Source organism: Erinaceus europaeus, chromosome X, assembly GCF_950295315.1.
Source record: "Erinaceus europaeus chromosome X, mEriEur2.1, whole genome shotgun sequence".
Lineage (NCBI taxonomy): Eukaryota > Metazoa > Chordata > Mammalia > Eulipotyphla > Erinaceidae > Erinaceus > Erinaceus europaeus.
In genome coordinates this window covers 23994252-24019158 of record NC_080185.1, presented here as the reverse complement: position 1 = coordinate 24019158, position 24907 = coordinate 23994252, and the positions used below count along the sequence as shown (strand labels likewise).

General features: G+C 40.6%; 1 protein-coding gene across 3 annotated transcripts in view; it reads left to right on the top strand.

Annotated features, from left to right (window-relative positions):
- The window catches only part of PHF6 (PHD finger protein 6), a 69034-nt gene that overhangs the window by 17130 nt on the left and 26997 nt on the right, over positions 1–24907 (top strand). For all 3 annotated transcript variants that reach the window (XM_016185520.2, XM_060182785.1, XM_007517004.3), the window contains exons 4-5: positions 8354–8487; positions 8770–8813. In XM_016185520.2, the coding sequence (XP_016041006.1) occupies positions 8354–8487; positions 8770–8813 (178 nt within the window). The remainder of the gene's footprint in view (positions 1–8353; positions 8488–8769; positions 8814–24907) is intronic.

Below are 24907 nucleotides of genomic sequence, written 5' to 3'. Positions count from 1 at the left end.
GAGCCGGGAGCTCGAACCAGGATCCTTACGCCGGTCCTTGCACTTTGTGCCCATTGTGCTACTGCCTGACTCCTTTTTTTTTTTTTTTTTTGGTAGGGGAATTTTAAACAAATCAAACAACCGTCCGTTCACCAAGAAATTCAGAAATCACTGTTGCTATCTGTGGGGTATAGGAGTTAAGAGCGGTTTTTTCTATTAGAACTTTATTAATGAATATATAAGACACAAATTCAATTAGTACTTTATAAATTTCACTTCTGCATACATACAGAAAACATTTACAAATATATAAAACTCCCACTTAAATGTAATCTCTGGCCCATTTGTGCTATCTCATTTCTGTACAATAAATCTAAATGTTATTTTTTAGTAGGTTTTACATATTTTGTGGTGTTCTTAACCCCAGCAATGACATACAAAATAATGCTGTTTTTAAAAAAATACTTGGAATGGTGCACTGGGTTAAGCACACATAGTTCAAAGTGTATGGATCCCAGTTCGAGCCCCCAGCCCCCCACTTGCAGGGAGGTCAAGCGCTTCACAAGCGGTGAAGCAGGAGTGTAGGTGTTTATCTTTCTCCCTCTCTATCTTCCTCTCCTCTCAATTTCTTTCTTTCTTTCTTTTTTCAAATCTTTATTTATTGGATAGAGACAGCCAGAAATCAAGAGGGAAGGGGGTGATAGGAAGAAAGACACCTGCAGCACTGCTTCACCACTCGCAAAGCTTTCCCCCTGCAGGTGGGTACCAGGGGCTCGAACCCAGGTCCTTGCACATTGTAATACATGCACTCAACCAGGTGCACCGCTCCCTTGCCCCTCCTCTCAATTTCTTTCTGTCCTATCGAAAAACTCGAAAAAAGGATGGCCACCAGGAGCAGTGGATTCATAGTGCAGGCCGCAGGCCCCAGCGATGACCCTGTAGGCAAGGGAAAAAAAAAACCAACTTGGAATAAAGTGCATTTCTGGCAACCTTAGATCCTCTTTAGACAGGTACCCACAGCCCATATGGACTTCTTTTCTCATCGATTTTTAGAGATCTTGAAGAGGTCTCATCAGCGGTAGCTTTAGCTGATTTCTGAAGCATTGGTTTTGCTATGGAATTCTTAGAGCTAAAAGCTCTGCTTCCCCTCCCCCCACCCCCCCCAAGACTTTTTATTAGAATTTTTCGTACCATCTTCTCTTAGCTTTTCTGACAGCTCGGATTTTGCACCACTTGGTACAGGGGCTCCAAGTTTTGTTTTGGATACAGAAGAGCTTTTTTTTTTAAAAAAATTTTTACTATCTTCATGTATTTATTGGATGGAGACAGTCAGAAATCAAGAGGGAAAAGGGTTGATAGAGAGGGAGAGAGACATTTTGCAACACTGTTTCACCACTCGCAAAGCTCTCCGCAAGTGGGGACTGGGGGTTTGAACCTGGGTCCTTGTGCATTGTAACATGTGCTCAACCAGGTGCACCCGGCCCCAAGAGCCTTTTCTTTTAAAGGCATTTCTGAAGCTTTGCCTTAGGTTTTTGTTGTTGTTGTTGTTGTTGTTAGTTGGTTTTCCTGGAGTATTGGTATTCAAAGCAAAACAAAAGCTACTCCCCAGTGTGAGGTAAACTGCTGTCAGTTTAATCTAGAATCCCTTGTGACTATATCTAGGCACCCTATTCCCAACTCCCAAGTGCGCTTGACATTTTTTTCTTCACCTGCAGACTCAGAAATAAGACTTTTACTACAGTTCATTAGTTCATTTATTTATGAAAGAGAAAGCGAGAACATCACCCTGGTACACGCAGTACCTGACCAACATCGAGCTTGAGATTTCATGCTTGAGAATCCAACACTTTACCTGGTGTGCCTTTGGAGGGGGCGGGGTGGTACCTTCTTTGGTGATCAATCTCTATACATTCATAGCCATTTTTCTAGGGGCAGATATCTTGAAATAGTACATGACTTCACTGTAAGGCTGTCTGTCGACACTGATGGTCAGTTACGGACACGCATGGCAGTTACACAACAGTTAAGTGGGACAAAACGAAGTCTTCGCCCTCCTTCCTCTCTTGGCTCTACATGGCTGATCTCTAGTTATCAGACTTCCAAACTTTTCCCTCCCAGAGTCTTCTCTTTCTGCCTGTTCTAGAAGCTGCCAGTCTCATCTTAGTTTCACCTCTGGTCCTAGTTGAGCTCTTCCTACATAGCAACTTGAATAATTACATGAGCAGTAATTTTCCTTTGCCTCCTCCCAACTTCTTTTTCTTTCTTGCAAACAAAGTTCAGTCCTGGCTTACTTCAGCTGACTGAGGAGCAGGTATTTCCTAGCCTCTGGCTCCTGTGGGACTTAACCGAGTCATCGTCCTTTCATTTCTTTTTGCGTTCTCTCATGCACGACTTGGTTCCTCTTTCGTCTGTGGGTCAGCTTCTTGAGACTCTGCTTCATGTGGCAGAACTTAGTATAGCCTCTCACAGTGATGACCAAGGCAGAGAAGTAGAAGTGAGGTAATAGATGTCAGTCAAAGGACACAGACATTATTATTGTGTAGAACTGCTAAGTCTTAAATATTTCAAAATTGTACCTGGAGGGAGTCGGGCCGTAGCGCAGTGGGTTAAGCGCAGGTGGCGCAAAGCGCAAGGACTGGCATAAGGATCCTGGTTCGAGCCCCCGGCTCCCTACCTGCAGGGGAGTTGCTTTATAAGCAGTGAAGCAGGTCTGCAGGTGTCTCTCTTTCTCTCCCCCCTCTGTCCCCCCTCCCCCCTCCTCTCTCCATTTCTCTCTGTCCTATCCAACAACATCAATAACTACAATAGAACAAGAAGGGCAACAAAAAGGAAAAAAAATAAATATTAAAAAAATATTTAAAAAACAACTGGTAGTATAAGGCAATAAAATTGTTTATTTTTGAATGGAGACAAATTGAAAGGGAAGGGGGAGGTAGGTGGGAAGGGGGATAGAGAGGGAGGCAGGGGGAGAGACAGAGAGACACCCCCCCCCCCCCGCAGGTGGGAACCAGATGCTTGAACCCAGGTCCTTGAGCTTTGTAACATTGCCTCTACTAGGTACACCACTTCCTGGCCCAGGCAATACAATTCTAAGAACCAAAATGAACACTCGTATCCTAAGTTCTATAGACATTCAAGGGAAAAGGATCATTTCAGGGGTTGGAATATAGCACAGTAGACTTAAAGATAGTAATTATGCTTCCTTTTTATATTCATGGATATACAAGCAAATGGAAATGTTGCATTTAGTTTTATTATGGATAATTTTGTGCTATTTTGTGAGTCCTTGCCAGAATTTCATATGTAAGTGAAATAAAATAGATCTTACAAATTTTGGTTGAGAAAAAAGTCTTATTCCTAACCTTGAAAAGAATTTTCCACTCTCTGAAAAGACTTGTTCTTATGTCTCCCTCCTCTTCCTCTAGAGAAACTAACAGAAGTGGGAATAGCCTTTTCTCATTTAGAAAAATTCACCTGCTCTAAATTGTTATAATCAAATGACTTTATGCAAAATTTATTTCACCATGGCAGCTTAACTTGAGTTACTTGGGCCAAATTTGAATTTATAACAAGCTCAAAAAAAAAAAAAAACCATTTTGATAGATTTTGGACATTTAGTTTTCTTTTAAAGAAATCTTGTTAAACTGAACTGTGGCTATAGACAGCATTTGCTAGAGTATTATCATTATGTGTTTTTTTTTTTAATATTTCAATATAAAAGCTTTTGTCCTGTGGAGAAAACATTTTAAATCTAGCAAATTATGAGGGAGCATACCAACCACCCAGAGATAACTACTCAGTATTATGCTCTACTTACTGCCACCTGTTTTCAAAGAATATGTTACAACACAATCAGAATATAATTTAGATGTGTATCCTGCTTAATTTTTTTGTTTGTTTCACTTAACATTGTACATAAACCATTTCCCATGCCACTGAAATAAATGTCTTTGAAAAGAGTAGATATAGAATATTCTTCTATATTCTGTTTGCTGTGGTTTGAATCATTAGTGGTCCTACGCTGGGCTATTTTAAATCTACAATAAATCAGTGAAGCAGTGCTGCAGGTGTCTCTCTCCCTATATCCCCCTTCCCTCTTGATTTCTGTCTGTATTCAATAAAATAAAATAATAAAATATCAAAAGAAGGGGGAAGGGGAAATGTTTTAAAAAGCAAAAGAAAGAAGTCCACAGTGACTATTGAAGACATATATTTTGCCTTCTTCTGGCCAGTGGTGCACAGGAGATCAGGGAGAGAGAATGAGGCAGCAGCAAAGGTTTTATAGCATATATTGGAGAGGTTAGGTAGCATAATGGTTATGCAAAGAAACTCTGATGCCTGAGGCTCCAAAGTCCCAGGTTCAATCCCCCACATAGTAAGAAAGAGCCCACAACTGCCTAGCCTGTTGGTGAGATAGAGGGAGAAGAGAGCTAACTGCCCACCTGGTAGGTAGGAATGCCTTGGCTATATGTATTTCAGTGAAAATTGCCTCTGGGGAACTGGGTAAAGGAATGTGTCAGTAACCACCCTGGTCTCAGGGGGCGGATTTCTTTTTTTTTTTTTTTTTTTTAATTTTTTTTATTTAAGAAAGGATTAATTAACAAAACCATAGGGTAGGAGGGGTGCAACTCCACACAATTCCCACCACCCAATCTCCATATCCCATCCCCTCCCCTGATAGCATTCCCATTCTCTATCCCTCTGGGAGCATGGACCCAGGGTTATTGTGGGTTGCAGAAGGTAGAAGGTCTGGATTCTGTAATTGCTTCCCCGCTGAACATGGGCGTTGACTGGTCGGTCCATACTCCCAGTCTGCCTCTCTCTTTCCCTAGTAAGGTGGGTCTCTGGGGAAGCTGAGCTCCAGGACACATTGGTGGGGTCTTCAATCCAGGGAAGCCTGGCTAGCATCCTGGCGGCATCTGGAACCTGGTGATTGAAAAGAGAGTTAACATATGAAGCCAAACAATTTGTTGAGCAATCATGGATCCCAAGCTTGGAATAGTGGAGAGGAAGTGTTAGGGGAGGTACTCACTGCAAACTCTAGTGTACTTCTGCTTTCAGGTATATATTTTGCAGTAGTTTATGGATACGTGTGAACATAAGCTCTCTCTCACAGAAACTGGTGTATATCTAGGTTTTGGGACTTTGTTAGAAAGTGAGCCACCTGAGATGAAATTAGAGTATACTATGAAAGGAAAGGTCTCACCCAAGTAATGAAGCTGAAGGGTTGTCATTCCACACGTGAAGTCTCTGGACACAGCCTGAGGTGAAGCATGTTGAGGTGTCAATCGTTGCGTTGGTTAGGCTGTGATCGGCAGATGCAATATTATTTGATATGGATTAGGAGAGGCATACGGGAAAGTGGGCCCTATCCAAGGGTTCCAGGACTTGGGGAAGTAGGGGCTCTATAGTGGAGATGTGAGGTTCCTGCTGTCTTAGGGTTCCAAAAGACAATGGATAGTTAATGTTATCATCACATTATTTGGTAATTGGGTTAACTTTGAAAAGTCCTTTTGTTATGGTTTGCTGTACAGTACCCAGTATCTATCTTGTATATAGCTGTGCTATTGGATGCTTCTAATCTACTTGGCTTTTGAGAGAGTCCGCATATCAAATACACAGCCTATATATTTAAAAGACTCAGTCTGTGTTTTAAAAAACTTTGAGACATACAATTAATTTTCCCCCTCTCGTATTAATTAACTAGTGATTTATATGACTACATTTTACTAGGAGTGTACATAAACACCATTCCCACCACCAAAAGACTGTGACCCATCCCTCCCACCCACTCCCACCCCCCACTGGCCCAGGAAGCTGCATGTCTACCCCTCACCACAGGGTTTTTACTTTTGTGCCCTACTTACAATTTGGTCAGGTCCTGCTTTTAGTTTCCCTTTCAGATCTTCTTACTCAACTTCTGTTGATGAGTGGGATCATCCCATACTCATCTTTATCTTTCTGACTTAGCTCACTTAACATAATTCCTTCTAATCAATAGCCTCTATTCAGTGGCTAGGTGTGGAGGCCTTATCTTTTGATATGCAGAGTGTCTAGAAGTTGACTGTTTAAAAAGTCTTTGCCTTGTGAATGCCTTAAGCCTAGGCAGGGGTTTTTACTGGCTGTTGTTGTCTTGTCAGCCTTTCAAAAGCCTCATTTAGAAATAATGTTATGACACAGCAGATAGGATGATATGTAAGTTGTTTGAACTTGATTTTTTTTCTTTTAGACTTGATTCATAGAAGTAGAATTATTGGATCTGAGAATACAAATTTTTTAAAAGCTTTTCGGTGAATAAGGCAAATTGCTGTCCAGAGCGTGTAGCAGTTTCCAGCAGGATGCAAGAATGCCTGTCTTACTGTCTTTGCCCATGTAGAGTGCAGTGCAGTGCAGTATTTTTAGAAGTGCCTTCCTTTCATCTGTGCTTCCTGATTGAATTCAATCTATTTTTTTTTCTTTCCAAAATGTACCTAGCAAACCCATTTTGGGTGTACTTTCAAAATAAACTACTTGCAGTAGAGTTCTTAATGTAATGGGAGTACTGTTGAATTTATTAAGTTGAAGAAAGCCTGGTTAGAAAATAGCCAGTGGGCTGGGTGGTGCCGCACCTGGTTGAGCACACACTGAACAGTCTGTGCCCAAGGACCTAGATTCAAGCCCCTAGACCCCACCTGCATGGGGGAAGAAGCTTCAGGAGTGTTGAAGCTGGTATCTTTCTGTCTCTCTCCCTCTATCTCCTCCATCCCCTTTCATTTCTGGCTGTCTCTATCCAATAAATAAATAAATAAAGATAATACAAAAAAGAAAGAAAGAAAATAAGAAAATAATCTATACAAAAATTGCATGGACAAATTCTTCTGTGTAAGTACCACAGCACTATTAGGGCACCTTTGCTTGGTGAGTAGGAGTGATTTTTTTTTTTTAATTTTCTTTATACTCCCTTGTGTTTTCCAAAATTTCTGTAATAAGTCTTATTAGAAATGTAATTTACCAAAATAATGGGGCCTGGTAATTAAGCTGCAGCACAAATGCTACGCCTCCTCAGGAATTTTTATAAGTCACCTCAAAGTATTTAACAGCTTTCCCTGCTTGGTAATTTGGCACAGTGCTTCTTTTTTACAGTAATACTTTGAAGTTTCTGTACTTAATTAAGGAAGTGGTGTCTTTCTTGTTACTAGTGAGCAGTGACCCTCATTTTTTTTTTTCTGGGGACTACGTATGTTGAATGTTTCTGTCAGATTTACCTATGAGTATTTTTCAAGTGGTATCTTGGATGACAGGTTGAATATTGAACTTTTACTTCGAGAATTTTATTAGAATGTATATAAACCTCCCAGTGTACCACAGTTACTTAGGGACTGGTTAAGTGTCCCTATATTAAAATTAATGAAGAGGAACTAGAACAATTCAAATGAGATGCAGCAACCAAGGAATACATTTTTCAAAGAAAACTCTTTTTAAGATTCCCTTCACTGTGAATTTAGTTTGGCATGGCATTTATAGCTTAGGAGACAGTCTCATTAAAAGTCCATTCCATACAATATAGTTTGATATGTTAATCCAACCCACTAACAATTAAAGAGGTTTTTTTTTTCTCTAAATTTAGAGCTTGAGCTACTTAAACATATGAATTATCCAATAAAGTAAGAAGGGAATATATATTAAAAGTTGAAAGAATCATTTTTTTTTAAATCTGTTTGCCTGAACTCATAATGTGTGAGGTAAGTAGCAGATTAAATTGAAATGGGATCCAGCTTGTCAGAGGTAAGTACCATAAATTAAAGTCAAATAGATGGCCATATTTTTATAATCAGCTTAATATCACAGAATATTTTTTGAGCTTGAGATAATTAAAAATCCACCTGATTCTTTTATCCTCTCTCCCTCACTTTAATATTGCTATGTTCCCAAACAGTGGAGTGCTCCCCCCCGTCCCCCCGCAAGACTTTTACTGATTAAGTGGAAATGTATATAGGCTTTTTTTTTTTTTTCCCCTGGTATGAGACATTTTCCCCAGTGGCTCATTTCCAGGAAGATATGGATTGTAAACAGATCTAAGTTATGTACAGCTTACGTTCCTGATTTTTAGAGCATTTCAAATTTTCTTTTTTGACCACAGTGAAATACAGGCATTAATAAAACTCCACAGAATTTGCCAGTGTTTAACATGGAAAAAAGACCACCCCCCCCACACACACACACACTAAATTTGATTCAAATTATTTCTAGGTAAGAGAAATAGCATTATTAGTTAACAGAACTTTTCAATAAGCAGTGTTTTTCTTGACAGATTGATAAGCTTTTAACCTTATATCGCAGCCTTAGGAAAAAAAAATGACGCACTAATTATATTATTTTGTCTGTTTCGCTGTAGATGTGTTCTTTGTGCCATTGTCCTGGAGCAACAATTGGTTGTGATGTGAAAACATGTCACAGGACATACCACTACCACTGTGCGTTGCATGATAAAGCTCAGATACGAGAGAAACCTTCGCAAGGAATTTACATGTAATCATTGAACTTCTCTTTAAGCGTTTACATGCGGTAATACTTTCTCTAGGCTATAAGAAGATTTTTTTTTCCTATTTCAAAATATTTTATCATTACTGTAAAGGGTGTTCTCGGGAAGGAATTTAATTCATTGGAGAAATAGCCAAAAAAAAAGTTTAGTAAGACTTGTGGAATTGAGCTTGTGAAAGGGGTGAAGTGTACCGCTCATTTTTCTTAATTTGAAAAAGAGGTTTACCATGTTGGTTACTTGGTAAGTTTTAATATCTTTATTTTTCATAGGGTTTATTGCCGAAAACACAAGAAAACTGCACATAACTCTGAAGGTACGTCACTAAAACACTTTTCAGTTTCAAGAAAAAAAATCCGAGTAAACTATGAGTGAATTCTATGAATTTCTTCTATAAGATATATCTCAGTATTGAATGCATTTTGAATAATTCATAAAAAACATGAGGAAAAACTAACACAGCGGAAAAGATCTAGATTTTGATCAGTCATTTAATATTGATTTCCAAAATTATGAGATCACAGGGGTATAATTCCACACCTTTCCCATCACTAGAGTTCTGTATCTCTGTTCCCTGCACTGGAAACTGCAGTAGTTCTCCCAAGGTCACAGATATGGGTTTACTACACTATTATTTTGATAACTATCTATCTATAGAAAGATCTAGATTTTGAGGAGAACTCTTTTTTTTTTTTCCCCCTTTGGCCTGGCAGGTGGTGCAGTGGATAAAGCTTTGGACGCTCAAGCATGAGGTCTCCAATCCAATCCCTGACATCACTGCTCTGGGCCAACCTGCACCAGAGCTTCTTGCAGTGTGGTGGTGGTGGTGGTGGTGGGGTTTAGCTTAAACTTGGGTCATGCCATGTGTGTGGCACAGTAGATGCACTGTCTGAAAGAACTATTTTGCTGACCCTTAAGAAAATTTTGACCCCGAAGTTTTTTGTAAAAGACTTTTTTTGAAATATTTGTTTATTTATTTATTCCTTTTTGTTGCCCTTCTTTTATTGTTGTAGTTATTGATGTCGCTGTTGTTGGTTAGGACAGAAAGGAGGAGGGGAAAACAGAGAGAGGAGAGAAGGACACCTGTGGACCTGCTTCACCACTTGTGAAGCGACTCCCCTGCAGGTTGGGGAGCCGGGGGTTCGAACTGGGATCCTTAAGCCGGTCCTTGCGCTTTATGCCACCTGCGCTTAACCCGCTGCGCTACCACCTGACTCCCACCCCAAAGTTTTGTTTAAAGAATATAACCAGTGGTCTGGGAGGTGGTGTAGTGGATGGAGCATTGGACTTTCAAGCATCAGATCCTGAGTTCAGTCCCCAGCAGCACATGTAGATGTCTGGGTTTTTTTTCTCCCCAGAGTGATGTCTGGTTGTTTTTTTCTCTCTCTCCTGCCTTTCTCATTAAAAAATAAATAAATAAATAAATCTAAAAAAAGAGAGAATATAGCCAAACTTTAACTCCAGGAAAAAAAAATGATGCTAAGTATTATAGATTTCTATGTCCATGTAAATTTTTTAGTAGATTATAATGGTAATAATTGTAATCCTTGCTACATCAGATATAGAAAATGCAAATTCAGAGTACTAGTACTTTTTTTTTTTTTTCACCTCCGGGTTTATCGCTGGGGCTCAGTGCCTGCACCATGAATCCACTGCTCCTGGAGGCTATTTGTTTCCCTTTTGTTCCCCTTGTTTTATCATTGTTGTTGTGGTTATTATCGTTATTGATGTCATCGTTGTTGGATAGGACAGAGAGAAATGGAGAGAGGAGGGGAAGGCAGAGAGGAGAGAAAGATAGACACCTGCAGACCTGCTTCACTGCCTGTGAAGCGATCCCACTGTGGGTGGGGAGCCCGGGGCTCAAGCCGAGAGCGGAGATCCTTACTCTGTCTGGTCTTTGTGCTTGCCACCATGTGTGTTTAACCCACTGCACTGTTGCCCAACCCCCACTAGTACTTTTTTTTTTTTTTCTGTCTCCAGGGTTATCGCTGGGGCTCAGTGCCTGCACTAGGAATCCACTGCTCCTGGAGGCCATTTTTCCCCATTTTGTTGCTCTTGTTGTTATTGTTGCCATTGATGTTGTCGTTGGAAAGGACAGAGACAAATTGAGAGAGGAGGGGAGACATTGAGGGGGAGAGAATGATAGACAACTGCAGACCTGCTTCACCGCTCATGAAGCGATCCCCTGCAGGTGGGGAGCGGGGGGCTCGAACCAGGATCCTACAAATACATTTTTAGGATCAGACTTCCCGTTAAAAGTTTACTCACATTGTAGTACTTTTTAAAAAGTAACAGTATGTCTAAGAAATAATTTGAAAACATAAATTTTAAAATTATTTTATCATTTATTTTGCACTTGAGTTTATATAAAAATAGGTTAGTTGTGTTTATATATAGTCAGCTAATTGTACTTGATGTTCTGAAGGCATGGGAAAGTTCGCAAATGGAATTCTGACTTGGTTCGAACCTTTTCCAACAGATGGTTTCGATACTTTCACTAGCGACATAAAAAGACTTAGATTTAATCTGAGATATTTCTATTCTTCCATTTAGATTAGAGCTTTTTAAAGTTTTTGTTAGAGCCTAGAATGGCCTGAACTGTTTTAGGAAGTTGTTCCTTCTTATGAAAGCTTAGTTCATTATCAAGGTTAACATATAAAAATTTGTGATCCTTTTTGATCTTAGATCATGACCTTTATAATACCAAATTAGTATTATCCCCATTCCCATGCCCAGATTAGTCCAGACACTTTAAAAGTGCTGGTTCCAGCTTGTTTTTAGAGAGAAATTGTCATTATTGTAAACCAGATAGGTCACAAGCTAATACATCTTCCAAGCACTTTCCCATGCAAAAAAAAAAAATCTCGTCACTTAATTTTAGAATCAAGTCTTCTTTAGTAAGAGGCTAAAAGTAAGCTTTTCCACCTTTTATTACTTCTTTTTAAATTTTTATTTATTTTTTTTTCCAGAGTACTACTCAGCTTTGGCTTATATTGTGGTACCAGGGATTGAATCTGGGACCTTGGACCCTCCCTCAGGCATAAAAGTCTTGTTGCATAACCATTATCCTATCTTCCTGGCTGTCTTTCATTACTTAAGATTTTAAGTGTGTTTGCTTGATTTTTTTTTAAAACTACAGTGACCATAAATGCCAAGCCAAAGATTGAGACTAATCTGATGAATACAGGTATATGAGCATACTCTAGCAGGATATTGGAAGATGGTAATAATTACTGTAGACATTTTCCTTTTATTCTCTAGATTTCTGCAGCTGATAGTACCATCTAGTGGTAGAGAGAAGTCACTGCAGACTACGTAAAGTAGAATAATGTTGACCACGTTTTTTACTTTGAGAAACTTAAAAAGAGAAAGATCTAAATTGATAGTTTTCAAGACAGCTTTCCTTTTAATGTAACTGCCAGGATTACTACAATTCAAATTTGTGACAAAATTGATTCTAATTTTGGGTTCAGTGTATATTTTTATTGCACATTGGAGCCCCTTGTATTGTCTACAAATGTAGTTTATATACTCACTGTAGAACTTGGAGTGTAATTCTGAAATTCAATGATATTATAGAACTTGTATTTGTTGAATGTTGACATATTCATCTACCTTGAATTCAGTGGTCACTGAGTGCTTTGTCAAAGCAACTTCTGATCACTTCATTGTTCTAGTGGGAAACACATGTTGTAGTCGACGATTGTGATTTATGATGGGATGTTATAGGATTGTATTCCAGCAACCATCTTTGTTTGAGAATTCCACTGCACTGGTTTGTACAGCCAAGAGGAATTGCAAATTTTTTTGATCATTTGCCATCTGTGGCTCAGTACCTCCTTTGCTAATGCTTAAATGAAAAATACTATGTAATTCGTTCTGTTATGTTAGTTTGCTATAGCATGAACTGTGATTTTGAAATTCTATGTTTAAGAATAATTGTATAATAGCACAATTCACTTTTTCCATTTTAAAATGAAATGCTGCCGAATATTAAAGAACTAAAACCCATGTCATCAGTTTTGCTTTAGAAGTCAAAAGAATGGACTGTGTTTGCAGAAGCTGGGTTTTTCTGTTTGTTTGTTTTTGTCTCCAAGCTTATTATTGCTGGGCTCGGTGCCTGCACTACGAAATCTACTGCTCCTGGAAGCCATTTCCCCCACTTTTGTTGTCCTTGTTGTTTATTGTTGTTATTGGATAGGACAGAGAGAAATGGAGAGAGGAGGGGAAGACAGAGAGGGGGAGAGAAAGATAGACACCTGCAGACCTGCTTCACTGCTTGTGAAGTGACCTCCCCCCCGACAGGTGGGGGGAGCTGGAGGCTCAAACTGGGATCCCTACGCTGGTCCTTGTACTTTGTGCCATATGCGCTGAACCCGCTGCGCTACTGCCTGGCCCCCAGAAGCTGTTTTTTAAACCAACTTTTAAAGTATTTATTTATTTTTATTTATTTGATGGGGCAGAGAAATTAAGAGAAATGGGAGATAGAGAGGGAGGGGAAAAAGAGACACTTGCAGCGCTGCTTCCCCAATAATGACGTTTCCTCCCTGCAAGTGTGTGTGTGTGTGTGTGTGGGTGGTCTCGGGCTTGAACCTGCTGTCTCTTTTGCATTGTAATATGTGCACTCAACCAGATGTGCCACCTCTTGGCCCCTTGTTTGATTAACTAATAGTTCAAGATATTTAGCCATTTGGAAGCTTCTGGATCAGATGCCATTAGAGTATCAGAATGCCAAGCTCAGAAGCCCTGTGTATTTACCTGTTAGTAATGATGGCCTTATGCAGGTTTCCTATGTGATGATTTAAACTTTAGCAAATTACTTACGATTAAAAAAAATAATAAAAATCATTCCCAGAAATCATTGGCACACCTGGTGATGGTGAAGCATGAGCCGTGAAGCAGTGCTTATAGGTGTCTCTCTTTATCACTCCCTCTCTCCATCTCCCTCCCTTCTTGATTTCTCTGTCTCTATCCGAAGTAACAAGCCTTTCCTAGTGATAGTTATAGCTGAAGACCCTTCTTCTCTCATAACTTACACACAAGTTTGTAAATTGATTTCCACTACTATGCTCCAGTCCTGTTGAGGCCCTTGAGGTAATGGGTCTCTGCCCTCCAAGATGTCAGCGTCTGATTGAGAGGTGTCCATTAGGCAGATGATTGTACAGTTGGTTGCAATTGTAATAAATGGCACGGATGAGTAATAGAGGCTATCTAGTCTATGTTCTCTGTAAAGCAGAATCTAGGAAGAGGCATGAGGGTTGGAGCTGGAAAGAGGTTTCCAAAAAAAAAAAAAAAAATGTGGAGAATGAGAGAGGAAGTTTGAGACATACTGTAAGGTTTCCAGACTGTAGCGAGGGCCCCACTGATGCTGAGAGCTATGCATTTGTAAAGTAATACCATCAGCCAGGTAGTGTGACTTTTCAAGATAGTCGGGATTCTGGGTGTAACACAGAGAAAGTAGCAAGTTGGTTAATTTTCAACTTGGGAGCTAGCCAAGTAGGTTCAACCAAAACGCAAAGGGATGGGGGGGGGGGCTTATAGCATTTGCAGGAGAGTCTAAGAGAGGGAAGTGAAAGCAAGAAAGTAAGAAACAGGAAGGAATTAATAGACTGGAGGTTCTGAGGAGATTGAGGAACCACGGGAGTGAAAGTACTTGGGAAAGTGATCATCGGTGGCCCCAGCGTGCTGCAGTAATTGCAGAGCCGGAAGTAGATCTCAGCGCTGCCGCTCGCTCCCTTGCTGCCTAATCATGGACAAGTTCTTTAATGAGTGAGTGTCTCTTAGGGCCTTAGCTACTACATCTGCGAAATGGCTTTTTTAAAAAAATATTTATTTCGTTTTGTTGCCCTTGTTTTACTGTTGTAGTTATTATTGATGTCGTTGTTGGATAGAACAGAGAGAAACGGAGAGAGGAGGTGAAGACAGAGATGGGGAGAGAAAGAGAAACACCTGCAGACTTGAGAGAGAGACTCCCCTGCAGGTGGGGGGCCGGAGGCTTGAACTGGGATCCTTCCGCCAGTCCTTGCGCTTTGCGCACATGCGCTTAACCCATTGCATTGCCGCCAGACTCCCTGGGATTTTTTTTTTTTAATCTTTCCTCATAGGATTATTGTAAGGATTAAACTAGAATAAGTGTTGAGAAAGCTCTTAGCAGTGTTCATCTGAAGTCCCCACCCACTTCCTCCATCTGGATTATTTTGAGCTGCATCCCAGATGTATTTCAACATAGCACACTTGATTAAAGTAGTATAGCTTGGTGTGTGTGCATTTTTTTTCTTTTCATTTACAGGGTTATCACTGGGGTTCGGTGCCTGCACTATGAATCTACTGTTCCTGTGGCCATTTTTTTCTTTTTTTTTTTTGCGGGGGGTGGGGGGTAGGAAAGAGAGAAATTGAGAGTACAGAGGGATAGAGACACCTGCAGACCTGCTCAAACGCTTGTGAAGCAACCCCCTTGTAGGTGGGGAACCCGGGGCTTGAACTGGGATCCTTACAACGGTCCTTGGGCTTCATATTCATACTATGTTCGCTTAACCCGCTACGCCACGACCTGGCCCCCTATGCTACATATTTATATGCACAAAAGACACGCCTGATAAGATACCTGTAGCGGAAACAGAAAGCAAAGCTTCAGGGGCATGTAACACGCAGAACAAATGCATATCACCCACCTCCCACTGGAGAAGGCAGGGCAAGGACCTGCCAGGCTCCCCCCCTGCTCCCAAAGATTGAAAGCAGAGGTGGTGCTTGTTCTTTCACTCTAAAAAATAAAAAAAAGTTCAGCCAACATTTATTGGGCTGCCTGCTGGATGTCAGTATGCTGGGGAATCTAGGAAAGAAAAGAAGCTTCCACAGAGTTTGTAGTCTGCACAAGGTATGACAGGTAACAGACGAATAGAATTTTAAAGGTATCAAGGCATCTTTCACAAACACACATTGGTTTCTTTACTGCTACCAGGACTATGCTGGCCCTTTGCACCTGTCTGATTTCCACCCCTCCCAGTGGACTCTTTTTGTTTGTTTGTTTTGGTTTTTGGTTTTTCTTCCCCACCCCTCCCACAGATAGAGGGAGAAAGAAAGAGAAGACACTCTAACATCACCTGATCATTCCTAAAGCTTTTTCTTTCCATGGTGTTCCCATATGGTAGTGCTTGAAACTGAGTCCTCATTCATGGTAATTGTGTGCTTTGCCAGGTGAGCTGTCTTTCTGGGGAACTCCTCTCTCTCTCTCTCTCTCTCTCTCTCTCTCTCACACACACACACACACACAAACATTTAAAACAGCAATTATCCCATTCGTTGTATCAAACTCAGCCTTGTAATGCAAGTCACTTTATCTAGCTAGAACCCATAGGTCAGTGGTGCCACTCAGTGCTAGAGCACAGGGCTCGTGTATGAAGCCTCAGCTTCCATCCCCAGCAGTAAGACACTGACCTAGTAAGAGGACGTCTTCAGACTTTTCCCCGGGGGTCCTTTCTTTCCATTAACTAATGTGAGAACTGGAGATGGAGGTGCTGATAGGAAGGGAAGAAATGCAGCTGAAGCTAAGAGGAAAAGGTTGATTAGAAAGGACCAAACTACTTTACCCGAATGGGAGGAGGAGAGTGAGGTTTCGTGCTAAGTTGATCTCCCATGCTTTAGTGGGGCTATAAATGTGGTAAACAAGAAGGGGTAACGGAAAGGGTCCGATCGTTCTATGGTGATACAGATAACTGTGGGCTGTACTCAAGGAACCTTCTGATGGAGGGGATTGGTGGTGAGACTTATATGGCATCGTGCCCCTCTTATCCTATAGTCTTGTTAATCATTACTAAATCACTAATTAAAGAAAAAAAAAGGGGGGGCTGTTTGGTGGCACAGGAAGGAGGATAGCCTTTGTATTTTTTTTTTTTTGGTACCTACCTTATCAGCCTAGATTTTTTTGACATTGCAACTATGAGTAGATTTATTTTTATCCTATTCACTTATTTGACTGGGGATGAATACTGTGCAGACTACTGTGTATCATGCACTGCTTTCACATTGCTTTACTGAAATCAGCCACCACCAGTCTCTTTTTTTTAAAAAATATTTTCTTATTTATTTATTCCCTTTTGTTGCCCTTGTTGTTTTATTGTTGTAGTAGTTGTTGTTGTTAGACACCTGCAGACCTGCTTCACCGCCTGTGAAGCAACTCCCCTGCAGGTGGGGAGCGGGGGGGGGGGTGGGGGGCTCAAACCGGCATCCTTATGCTGGTCCTTGTGCTTTGCGCTACCGCCCAACTTCCCCACTAGTCTCTTAAGAACTTTTCCTGAGCAATCCTGTGCTCACACAGCTTAGGTTTAACTTTCATCTTCCGACTTCCAGGAGCATATGAAAATGTGCCTTTCCAGAGCAGTGGGCAGTACCATTTTATTAAAGCATGCTATGTCACCGAGTTCTTCCCATTCCCTGGCTTCGTGACCTTGAGCGCATTATTGAGTTATCAGAAAAAAGTCATGATGTACTTTTTGTTTTCCTGTGCAAAAATGTGTCATTGCTCTTCTGGCAACCCATCATTTGATCATTTTTGAATGTCCATTTCCTTATCTGCAAAATGAGGGAGGGGTGGAGGTGGCGACACATGGGGCTGTTGTGAGGCTCCAAGGAGCTGATGCATATAAACAGCACAACACATCTGGAACCATCAAAAACTCAGATGTCAACTCTGATGGTTTTGAGTATTTCCTATCACATTCAGTGAAAATGGGCACACTACTCCTGTATGCTTCAAATGCCATTTGTTGTCTATGTTCTTTAAAAAACAAAGCAGAATATTTGTGTGTGTGTGTGTGTGTGTGTGTGTGTGTGTGTGTGTGTGTGTGAAAGAGAGAGAGAGAGAGATATGAAAAAAATGGCTAGTGTCTCTCTAGTGTTTATATACCAGACACTGTTCTAAGTACATGAACTCATTGAATCCACCAAGGTGGGTCTCAGATTCAGGGACTTACAGTCTGACAGGTCCAGGACTTAAAAACCTCTGACCTCTAAGCCCTTGACATTGAGAAAAGAAGCAGTTAGCAGTGGTCCAGCAGATGGCTCAGTGGATGGATACAGCATTGGACTCTCAAGCATGAGATCTCCTGTTTGATCCCTGGCATTACATGTGTCAAGTCAGAGGGATGCTTTGGTTCTCGTGCTCTCTCTCTCTCTCTCTCTCTCTCTCTCATATAAATAAAAATAAATAAATCTAGAAAAAGGGAAAGTGATCCAACAAAATAATCCACTTAGTGCACTTTTTGCCATATGTGCAACCCAGGTTTGAGCCTGATCCCCCACAACATTGAAAGGAACCTTGGTGCTTTGGTTTCTCTCTCTCTCTTTCTTCTCTCTTCTCTCCTCTCTCTTCTCTCTTCTCTCTCTATTTAAAAATAAATAACTTGGGAGGGGGGGACGCAGTTAATAATAGTTACCTAAAAGGTAGGACGGGAGCAAATGAGTAAGAAGTAATGGAAGCAGGAAAGCCAGGATATCAGTAAGGAGTGCATGTCAGGTGTGACTAGAAGCTAGAAAGGAAAATTTCCCCCTTTTTTAAAATATTATTTTTAGAATGTATTTATTTTGGATAGAGATGGAGAGACAGACACCTGCAGCACTGCTTCACTGATCAGGAACTTCCACCCTGTATATGGGGACCGGGGCTTTGAACCTGGGTCCTTGTGCACTGTGACATGTGTGCTTGACTAGGTGGATCCCTGCCTGGCACTGCAAATAGTTCTTTCCTGTAATACTAAAAACTAGTGTTCTAAAATGCCAAGCCATTTTTACTATTCTTAACAAGTTTACTTATTTTCAGATTTATTTATTAGCAAGAGAAGGAGAGGAGAGACACACAGAACCACAGCATTGCTTTTACATCTGAAATGCCAGGAATTGAACTTGGGACTTCATAGTCAGGCACTCAGTGTCTGTTTGTCCCTCCTTCACAATTTTAAATTGGTGTGTGTGTGTGTGTGTGTAAGTAAGTAAGTAATCAATCAATATTTAAAGAGTCACTGGCACTAACTTTGTACATTTATTTATTTTTCATGATCTTTATTTATTGGCTAGAGACAGCCAGAAATTTAGATGGAATGGGGTGATGTGATAGGGGGAGAGAGAGAGAGAGAGAGACACCAGCAGCCAGCCCTGCTTCACTACTCACAATGCTTTTCTCCTGCAGATGGGGACTCAAACCCAGGTCCTTGCGCATTGTAATTTATATGCTCAACCAGGTGTGCCACCTCATTTCTTTCTTTTCCTTTCGTGTGTGTGTGTGTGTGTGTGTGTGTATTTGGGTTTTTAAAAGATTTTATTTATTCATGAGAAATTATAGGAGAGAAAGAAACACATCACTCTGGTACATGTGCCGCTGGGGATTGAACTCAGGACCTCATGCTTGACAGTCCAATGCCTTATCTACTGTGCCACCTCCCAGACCACAGTTACTTGATCGTTAAGGTTTCTGATGGACTTGGCCACGTTGCTTTCTAGAAGAATGTGCTCCATTACATTTCTGTCAATGTGGATGTTTCCCCTCTCCTCTCATCACATTGCATGTTATAAATTATTTACATTGCAGAAGTGGTGCATGGACCATTTATAAAAATTAAAGTAGTATAATAATATTACGAGAGGGGCCAGGTAGTGGCACACCTGGTTATAGTGCACAAGGACCTATGTTCAAGCCCTGGTCCCTACCTGCGGGGGGAAAGCTTCATGAGCAGTAAAGCAGGACTTCAGGTGTCTGTCTCTCCCTCTCCATCTCTCCCTTCTTCCCGATTTCTGTCTCTATCCAATGATAAATAGTTGTTCATTATTCATGAGCTATCCATTGATGCATCCTAATCTATAGTTTTTTTTTAAAAAAAAAAAAAACTATTAGAGTAGTTCTCTTAATTCCCAAATCACATTCTCTAGAAATAGCTGTTAGTGACAGGTTGGTATATATCTTGCCAAAGCCCCTTTTTGCTATGCATACAAACTTTACATATGCAAATGCAGATATTTTAACCCAGCGGATGCATTCATAATGTATACACATAATGTATAGACATCAACTCGCTCTTTTGAGTCTATAGTTTACACAGACCTCTCTTCCTGTCAGTACAGAGAGAGCAATCTCATTGGTAAATTTATGCTAAATAGATCAAGTTATAGCTTTGAGTTTCTGTAATTCACTCTCTTTAAAAAAAAAAAAAAACATGGTTTACTTCTGTAATGAGAGAGGAGAGAGAAATGAGAGCATGTCTCCATTCTGGCACATGCACTGCTGGTCATTGAACCCCCAGCCCACAGTCACGCTACTTCTATGTTCCACATGCAGAGCTACTGCCCAGCCAAAAAGGATTTCTCTCTGTTCAGTCAGTTCTATATTTTCTCTTTCACGAACACAAATGAAGCTGCATGTTTTCCTTGTACCTATGTTCATGTGTGCTTATACAAGTGATCCTGTAGGAATCTCAAAACCAATCCATGACACAATCATAAGCCAGAGCTAGGAGTGCTATGGAAAGGGAAAAGGGAAAGGAGAGGGGAGGGGAGGGGAGGGGAGGGGAGGGGAGGGGAGGGGAGGGAAGAAAAGGAAAAAGGAAAGAAAAGGAAAGGAAAGGGGCGAGCAATGGACTGAAGCGCAGTACTCCTAATGATTAGAGAATAGAAATGAAGTGAAATAAAAAGAATTGGCAAAAATTAAAAGTCTGATAATGACTTTAGATTTTTTATTGTTTTTATTTTTTAATTCATTCATTATTATATAGAGAGAAGAAAACTGAAAGGAAAGAGGGAGACAGAGAGACACCTGCAACCCTGTTTCACCACTTGTGAAGCTTCCCCCTACCCGTGGAGACCAGGGGCTTTGAACCTGGGTCCTTGTGCGCTGTAATGTGTGCGCTTAACCAGGTGTGCTACCTCCTGGTCCTCATTAGATTGTTGCATAGTTTTCCTTTTTTAAAAAAATATATTGTTATCCAGAAAACTTTAGGATCAACGTTAACTTCCATTTTATTAGTTTGTACATTTTAAAAAATTTATTATTATTGCGAACCAGGGCTATCCTTGTGGCTCAGTTACTGAACTGCACAGCAAGTCCATGCACACGTATATATTTGCACTCATGCGTGTGTGCATGCACACGCGCACACACACACACGTGTGTGAATGTATACTTTTGATTTTCTTTTTTGGATAGAGACAAGTTGAGAGGAAAGAGAAAGACAGAAAGAAAAACAGTTGCAGCACTGCTTCCCCACTGGTGAAGCTTCTGATCAGGGATTTGAATTTAGCTCCTTAGACATGGGTAATACTGTCTACAGAGGACATCATCACCCAGACTTTCTAACAAATTTTTGTTGGGTTTATTCTAGGTTTTATATATATATGAAACACAAAACCATAGGATAAGAGGGGTACAACTCCACACACTTCCCACCACCAGATCTCCGTATCCCCTCCCCTCCCCTGGTAGCTTTCCTATTCTTTAACCCTCTGGGAGTATATACCCAAGGTCACTGTGGGATGCAGAAGGTAGAAGGTCTGACTTATGCAATTGCTTCTCTGCTCAACATGGGCATTGACTGGTCAATACATACTCCCAGCCTGTTTCTCTCTTTCCCTAGTGGGGCAGGGCTCTGGGGAAGCGGGGCTCCAGGACACATTGGTGGGATTGTCTGTCCAGGAAAGTCTGGTTGGCATGATAGCATCTGGAACCTGGTGGCTGAAAAGAGAGTTAAGATATAAAGCCAGAGGACTTCCGGAGGCGGGGATTTGGAGCAGCAGCAGCTGTGTTCCTCTCCTCTCCTCTCCTCTCCCTTCCTCTCCTCTCCTCTCCTCTCCTCTCCTCTCCTCTCCTCTCCTCTCCTCTCCTCTCCTCTCCTCTCCTCTCCTCTCCTCTCCTCTCCTCTCCTCTCCTCTCCTGGGTCAACTAGGAATACCAAAGGAGACCACCTGGGACCACATCAAGACAGGACTAGACCGACTTCAGGAACCCACCACATCACCGGTGAGTGCAAACACGTGTGGCTCATGGACAGCGAGGAGCCTAGGGAGAGATTAAGTGGCTGGTAACAGTCCGGCAGTTTACCAACAACAGACACCGCAGAAATTCGACATACCATGCGAGGCTTCTATGAACAACTCTGTGCCACCAAGCTAGAGAACCTGGAACAAATGGACGATTGTCTAGATACCTACGAACTTCCAAAACTAACCAAACAGGAACTAGATAACATGAACAGGCCCATCACAGCTGATGAAATTGAAAGTTATCAAAAATCTTCCCCAAAATAAAAGTCCTGGACCAGATGGTTTTACAAAATGAATTCTACAAAACCTTCAAAGAAAAACTCATACCTCTACTTTCAAAAGTCTTCCAGAAGATTGAAGACACTGGAATACTCCCTGCCAGCTTCTATGAAGCCAACATCACTTTGATACCAAAAGCAGACAGGGACACAACCAAAAAAGAAAATTACAGACCAAAATCTCTATTGAACACAGATGCTAAAATATTGAACAAAATTCTAATCAACTGGATACAGCAGTATATTAAAAAGATTGTTCATCATGACCAAGTGGGGTTTATCCCAGGCATGCAAGGTTGGTTTAATATATGTAAATCAATCAGTGTGATCCACCACATCAACAAAAGCAAGACCAAAAACCACATGGTCATATCAGTAGATGCAGAGAAAGCCTTTGATAAAATACAACATCCCTTTATGATCAAAACACTACAAAAAATAGGAATAGATGGAAAATTCCTGAAGATAGTAGAGTCTTTCTATAGAAAACTGACAGCCAACATTATACTCAATAGTGAAAAACTGGAAGCATTTCCCCTCAGATCAGGTACTATACAGGGCTGCCCACTATCACCATTACTATTCAACAGTGTTGGGAGTTCTTGCCATAGCAATCAGGCAGAAGCAAGGAATTAAAGGCAGATTAAATACAGATTAAATACAGATTGGAAGAGAAGAAGTCAAACTCTCCCTATTTGCAGATGACAGGATAGTATACATTGAAAAACCTAAGGAATCCAGGAAGAAGCTTTTGGAAATCATCAGGCAGTACAGTAAGGTGTGAAGCTACAAAATTAACATTCAAAAATCATTGGCATTCCTCTATGCAAACACTAAGTTAGAAGAAGTTGAAATCCAGACATCAATTCCTTTTACTAGAGCAACAAAAACAATCAAATATCTAGGAATGAACCTTACCAAAGAAGTGAAATACTTGTATACTGAAAATTATGAGTCACTACTCAAGGAAATTGATAAAGACACAAAGAAGTGGAAAGATAATCCATGTTCATGGGCTGGAAGAATTAACATCATTAAAATGAATAAACTACCCAGAGCCATCTACAGACTTAATGCTATCTCCATCAAGATCCCAAACACATTTTTTAGGAGAATAGAACAAATGCTACAAATGTTTATCTGGAACCAGAAAAGGCCTAGAATTGCCAAAACAATCTTGAGAAGAAAGAACAGAACTGGAGGCATCACACTCCCAGATCTCAAATTGTATTATAGGACCGTTGTCATCAAAACTGCTTGGTACTGGAACATGAATAGACAAACTGACCTGTGGAATAGAATTGAAAGCCCAGAGAAGTAAGCCCCCACACCTATTGACATATAATCTTTGACAAAGGTGCCCGGACTATTAAATGGGGAAAGCAGAGTCTCTTCAACAAATGGTGTTGGAAAAAATGGGCTGAAACATGCAGAAGAATGAAACTGAACCACTATATTTCACCAAATACAAAAGTAAATTCCAAGTGAATCAAGGACTTGGATGTTAGACCAGAAACTATCAGATACTTTTCCGCATAAAATTTGAAGACATCTTCAGTGAAACGAATCCAATTACAAAGAGGACTAAGCATGAACCTATGGGACTACTTCAAAAATTTTTTTAAAATATTTTTTTAGTTTACTTTTTAAAATTTTTTTATTTTTCCCTTTTGTTGCCCTTGTTGTTTATCTTTGTTATTATTGTTGTTGGATAGGACAGAGAGAAATTGAGAGAGGAGGAGAAGACAGAGCGGGAGAGAAAGACACCTGCAGACCTGCTTTACCAACTGTGAAGCAAACCCCCAGCAGGTGGGGAGCCGGGGGCTCGAACTGGCATCCTTATGCCGGTCCTTGTGCTTTGCGCCATGTGCGCTTAACCCACTGTGCCACCACCTGGCTCCTGGTACTACATCAAATTAAAAAGCTTCTAAAAAATAATAATAATAAATAAATAAAAAGTAAAAAAAATAATAAAATTTAAAAAAGCTTCTGCACAGCAAAAGAAACCACTATCCAAACCAAGAGACCCCTCACAGAATGGGAGAAGATCTTCATATGCCATACATCAGACAAGAGTTTAATAACCAACATATATAAAGAGCTCACAGGATAGAAGTGTTATCTCATTGTTGTCTTTATTTTATTTGCATTTCTCTGACAATCAAAGATTTGGAGCATTTTTTCATATGTTTCTTGGTCTTTTGGATCTCTTCTGTGGTGAATATTCTGTCCATGCTCTCTCCCCATTTTTGGATGGTTGTTTTCTTGTTGTTGAGTTTGGCAAGCTCTTTATATATTCTGGTTAATAGCCTCTTGTCTGATGTATGGCATATGAAGATCTTCATACATCAGAAAAGGTAGTAGCAGCAAATGCTGGAGAGGTTGTGGGGTCAAAGGAACCCTCCTGCACTGCTGGTGGGAATGTCAATTGGTCCAACCTCTGTGAAGAACAGTCTGGAGAACTCTCAGAAGGCTAGAAATGGACCTACCCTAGAATCCTGCAGTTCCTCTCCTGGGGATATATCCTACGGAACCGAACACACCAATCCAAAAAGATCCGTGTACATGTGTTCATAGCAGCACAATTTGTAATAGCCAAAACCTGGAAGCAACCCAGGTGTCCAACAACAGATGAGTGGCTGAGCAAGTTGTGGTACATATACACAATGGAATACTACTCAGTTATTAAAAATGGTGACTTCACCATTTTCAGCCAATCTTGGATGGACCTTGAAAAATTCATGTTAAATGAAATAAAGTCAGAAATAGAAGGATGAATATGGGATGATCTCACTCTCAGGCAGAATTTGAAAAACAAGATCAGAAGAGCAAACACAAGTCGAACCTGAACTGGAAATGGCGTATTGGACCAAAGTAAAAGACTCGGGGGTTTGGGGGAGAATACAGGTCCAAGAAAGATGACAGAGGACCTAGTAGGAGTTGTATTGTTATATGGAAAAATGGGAAATGTTATGCATGTACAAACTATTGTATTCACTGTCGAATATAAAACATTAATTCCCCAATAAGAAATTTTTTAAAAAAGCAATGTAACATCACCACTCCCAAATTCTGAATAAAGGTACTCTGCACTACTGCAAAAAAAAAAAAA